Consider the following 4503-nt stretch of genomic DNA (forward strand, 5'->3'; position numbering starts at 1 on the left):
TTCGACCTTCTCGATCTAAAGCACATATATATATATATATATATATATATATATATATATATATATATATATATATATATATATTAACTGATGCATTCATTATTTGCATGATCACTTGATGTTTTATTTTGAAATTCATTTTATAAGAGTTTCCAAGATAGTTTGTTATTTTATTTTTATTTTTATTTTTTTGAAACATCACCTTCATTAGAAGAGAATAGCCCCAAAAAGGGGATTACAATGATCCAAAGGACATCACAAATACAAGATTAAAAACAGAAGGCAAATCTATTGCCCAAAGGTGAAAGCACAACCCAAAGGCCATCACAGTGATCAGAGATAAAGAATCTTCACCCACTAAGTCAAGATAAAACTTGACTTAAAGCAGCTATCAAATACAATAGACTAATAAGACATGAACTTATATTTGGGCCTCCCAAAAACAATAAAGCACAACCCATCTAAAGATAAGAGACTTGGTCTAGCTAAAAGCCACCTAAAATCCCATACAAAATCAGCCCATTGCAATGATACACTGTGAAAAGAAAGAATATACAAAAACCAAACAGAAAAACATCAACTGCCATCGTCGGAAAAAGAGCCAACCATCGCCTGAGTCTTGCACGCACCATCTCCCAAGACTCCCAGCAGCACCCAACCACCACAAACCAAGCCTGAGAAGCAAGGCATAACTCTCACGTGCCGATCCGTTAAGCAAGTTCCCCAGCGCGTGCAGGCCACGCGCCGGTCAGGGAATAGTGACAAGACCGCAACTTGAGATAGTCGAACTGGAATGCGGTGGCAAAGACAGCTAGACAGTGCGCGGCGGGAGATCTCTGATGAAAACGCATAGATCTAGCTCATAAAAAAAACTTTACCAAGCAATGCTAGATAAGGCGAAATACACTGGGGACTCGAAGAACAACCAATTCCAAAACCAACAAAGCCATTGGAGATTTCCTGCCGAAGAAAAGAAAAAACAAACAAAGAACACAAAACAAAAAACAAAAGAAACACTCCACAAACCGAACTAGTCCGGGTGGAACAAATTAAAACACCCTATCCTAGTGGTAGGGACAAAAAACATCATCCACTGGTAAAGCCAGGGAGGGACAAAATCTCCAAGCTTAGGAGCTTGGAGAATGAAAAACAGGGGGGAGGGAGGCGTGAGACCTCCCTCCCTCGGCAAGGAGATCTCTAAAGGAACTCTCTCTCTCTCTCTCTCTCCCTAGGAAGATGAGAGCTTCTCTCTCTAGGAAACAATAGTTTGTTGTTTTATAAATCTCAAATAATTCCTAAAACTCAAAGTTGCATGCTACCGTACATCTTACGATCATAAATATTCCAAGAATGCAAATTAAATGAAAGTCCATAATATAAGAAAATAAACAGATCGTCGATCTATTTTTATTGATTGCACACATATATATAGCAAACTACATAATTAACGGCCCATTATTCTCAACCGTCCCTGTCGGCTGTCGTGGTAATTAATTAATAATTAAGCGTCCCACAGTCCCACTTGGGCTTAATTCATACGTTGATTACACAGCATAATTAATTATGCATGGCTTATTCATGGGTCTTGAGGTGGGCTGCAACGTTCAAACACGTTCGAGGGATTACACTTGGGCTTCGGCTTTTGTTTCACAAGGCAATTTTTTGACTCGGGATCACACTTGGTTATTGGACCTTTGGTCGGATCATTTGGTTGACCAGTACCTGCAATATCGATGATAAATAGATAATTAGCTCTTGATTAATTGCCATACTAATTGTTAACTTCTTTTTCGAGATTATAATTAATTAAGTAGCTAGCATGAAAGCCATGCATGCAACTAGCCATTGATTTATAATTCGGATTACAAATTTAACGTAGTGTGTATTTCATAATTAAGATAATTACCAAAGACATACAATATTATCGTATATTTTTCTTAGCATATTTAGGCTGGTGTACGTACGCGCGTGTACGTGTTTCTGAATCCTGATTCTAAGTTTAGTTTTATATACACATATAAACATTATAAATTGTTTAAATTACTTTGTGAGTGTGACCGCATCAATCAAAATAATAATAATTATATATATATATATATATATATATATATATAATAATAATAATAATAAAAAAAAAAAAAAAAAAACAAACAAACAAACAAACAAAAGCTTTGCTTTGTTTTATATGCTTTTACTGCTAGATTGTTAGGATCATTTCCGGTTTTGCCAGTACCTGCATTGTTGATAACTAAATAATTAGTTCAACATAAATTTGTTTCAAATTGGCTGGGTTGAAAAAAATTCATCCATTCCATGTGTCTTTTAGCGTGTGGCAAATACATGATTTTTTTAATTAACATGAATTTTTTTTAATTATATATAACCATTAAAAGAGCATGTGCATGCTTCTTATATTCTCAAGAGACACATGACAGTTTTATAAATCGAGTAGGCTGAAAGAAATTCTTCCAACTCAATTTGGAAGAAATTTATGTCAGGTTGGAGGAAATTTATGTCCTTCATCCAATTCAGTTTAGAAGAAATTTATGTCACATAAACATTATAACTGTTTAAATTACTTTGTAAGTGGCTGCATCATCAATCAAGAAAATAATAATTGTTTTTACCTGGTTTTACTGCTGGATTGTTGGGATTTCCGGATGAGCCAGTACCTGTATCGTCGATAACTAGATAATTAGCTCATGAAGTTCACACGTCATAATTTTTTTTCAAATTGGGTTAAAGTAGCTAGTTTCATCTATTTCATTTGTCTCTCTTAGCGTGCATGTGTGAATTGAACACATGATTTTTTTAATTAACATATATGTGCGAAACACATAAATGTTTTAATATAACTATTAAAAGAGACACATGACAGTTATATAAACTGAGAAAATTTCTATTCTATAAACATTATAATTCGTGTTTAAATTATACTTTATGATTCGCCACATCAATCAATCAAGATTTAAAAAATAAATAAAAGAACCTTTGCTTTGTTTTACCTGGTTTTACTGCTGGATTATTGGGATTCCCGGATGAGCCAGTACCTACATCGTCGATAACTATATAATTAGCTCATGAAGTTCACACGTCATAATTATTTTTCAAATTGGGTTAAAGTAGCTAGTTTCATCTATTTCATTTGTCTCTCTTAGTGTGCATGTGAGAATTAAGCACATGATTTTTTTTTAATTAACATGTATGTGAGAAACACATAAATTTTTTAATATAGCTATTAAAAGAGACACATCACAGTTATATAATATGAGGAAATTTCTATCCGATAAACATTAAAATATATGTTTAAATTACTTTGTGAGTCACCACATCAATCAATCAAGATTTAAAAAATAAATAAAAGAACATTTGCTTTGTTTTACCTGGTTTTACTGCTGGATTATTGGGTTTTCCAGATGAGCCAGTACCTACATCTCAATAACTAGATAATTAGCTCATGAGTAATCAAGTTGACACGACGGTACATGCACACAGCTAGAAGTGTTAAACGAGGATAAAGACATTAATTGTCATCTAAAAATGACAATAATGAGATTAATTAATTGTCATCTTGATATATACGACAGAAAACTGATCATAGTAATTCATTTCTAAGATTTCTTGATCGAGAAACTAAGGTTATCGCTTCAAAAAAATCATGGAATATTGCTCCAACAAAACATATGGGATTTTAATATGATTAATTTCCAAACCTGGGCATCGAGCGTAGACCCCATTAGGTTTACACTTCGGCTCTGGCTTGGTTTGCCCTATGCAATGACTGTAAGTCGAGCTCTTAGGATCGCACTTTATTGGAAATGCTGGGTTGTTGGGATTCCCGATTTGGCCATTACCTCCTGCATATTCGATAATTAGATAATTAGTGCTCTTGCTTCCATGGACGGAATTTAAATTTTTTTTATCGACGGATAAAAACATGAATGATCGAAAAATAATTTTTCACAATGGAAAACCACTTTGCAAAAATTCATTTTAAAATTATAATTAGAATAAATAAGCGCGCAATTTGTTATAAAGACACGTGCATGGCATGCAGATATGGACATGAGTGATGAATATAAAAGGAAGCAAATAAAATCAGAAATTTAGATATGGTTGGTACTTGGTAGCTCTCACCGGTACTCTCAGCCAATTCTCGAGCGAGAATCGAAGAGGGCGATAAAAGAAGGGAAGCAAAGAGAATGCAAATAATAAGAATATTGGTCTTCATGATCATGTTGGGTGTATTGAATATTGTGTTCCACCATTTCCCTCCTACACTCCTATTTATAGTCGACGAATTTGTGCTTGGCCGTGACACGTGTGTACGTACGTGTTTCTTGGGGATGGTATTTTGGTCATTTGGTATTAAAAGCAAATTTTAGTGGTATTAAAAGCAGAAGTTAATCCTTTAAAAGCAGAAGTTAACGACTCCAAGTCTCAAAGTTGATGACGTACGTACGTGGGGTTACATGAAAATGATGAAATAAATTAAGCATTAAA

The 4503-nt window shown here is 34.1% G+C and overlaps 1 protein-coding gene across 3 annotated transcripts; it reads right to left on the reverse strand.

Annotated features, from left to right (window-relative positions):
* Nucleotides 1–1377: 1377 nt before the first annotated feature.
* LOC133859670 (uncharacterized) lies at nucleotides 1378–4249 on the reverse strand. Of its 3 annotated transcripts, XM_062295161.1 has the most exons (6): nucleotides 4138–4249; nucleotides 3714–3857; nucleotides 3384–3428; nucleotides 3006–3050; nucleotides 2628–2672; nucleotides 1378–1722 (listed from the first exon to the last, which is right to left on the reverse strand). In XM_062295161.1, exons 1-6 carry the CDS (start codon nucleotides 4235–4237, stop codon nucleotides 1577–1579), a joined length of 525 nt encoding a protein of 174 aa, XP_062151145.1. In that variant the 5' UTR covers nucleotides 4238–4249; the 3' UTR covers nucleotides 1378–1576. The 3 variants fall into 3 exon arrangements, with proteins under 3 accessions (XP_062151145.1, XP_062151146.1, XP_062151147.1); XM_062295162.1 differs by lacking the exon at nucleotides 3006–3050; XM_062295163.1 differs by lacking the exon at nucleotides 2628–2672.
* Between the last annotated feature and the right edge of the window lie 254 nt (nucleotides 4250–4503).

The sequence above is a fragment of the Alnus glutinosa genome, chromosome 2 (assembly GCF_958979055.1).
Source record: "Alnus glutinosa chromosome 2, dhAlnGlut1.1, whole genome shotgun sequence".
NCBI classification, from domain to species: Eukaryota; Viridiplantae; Streptophyta; class Magnoliopsida; order Fagales; family Betulaceae; genus Alnus; species Alnus glutinosa.

What these genes read in the sequence shown, in the direction of transcription:
- LOC133859670 (XM_062295161.1), bottom strand. Translation starts at nt 4,237, where the DNA reads ATGATCATGAAGACCAATATTCTTATTATTTGCATTCTCTTTGCTTCC. An exon ending in TAATCCAGCAGTAAAACCAG is followed by an intron (nt 3,051 to 3,383) that starts GTAAAACAAAGC and finishes TCGACGATGTAG; the next exon opens with GTACTGGCTCATCCGGGAAT. An exon ending in CAATCCAGCAGTAAAACCAG is followed by an intron (nt 1,723 to 2,627) that starts GTAAAAACAATT and finishes TCGATATTGCAG; the next exon opens with GTACTGGTCAACCAAATGAT.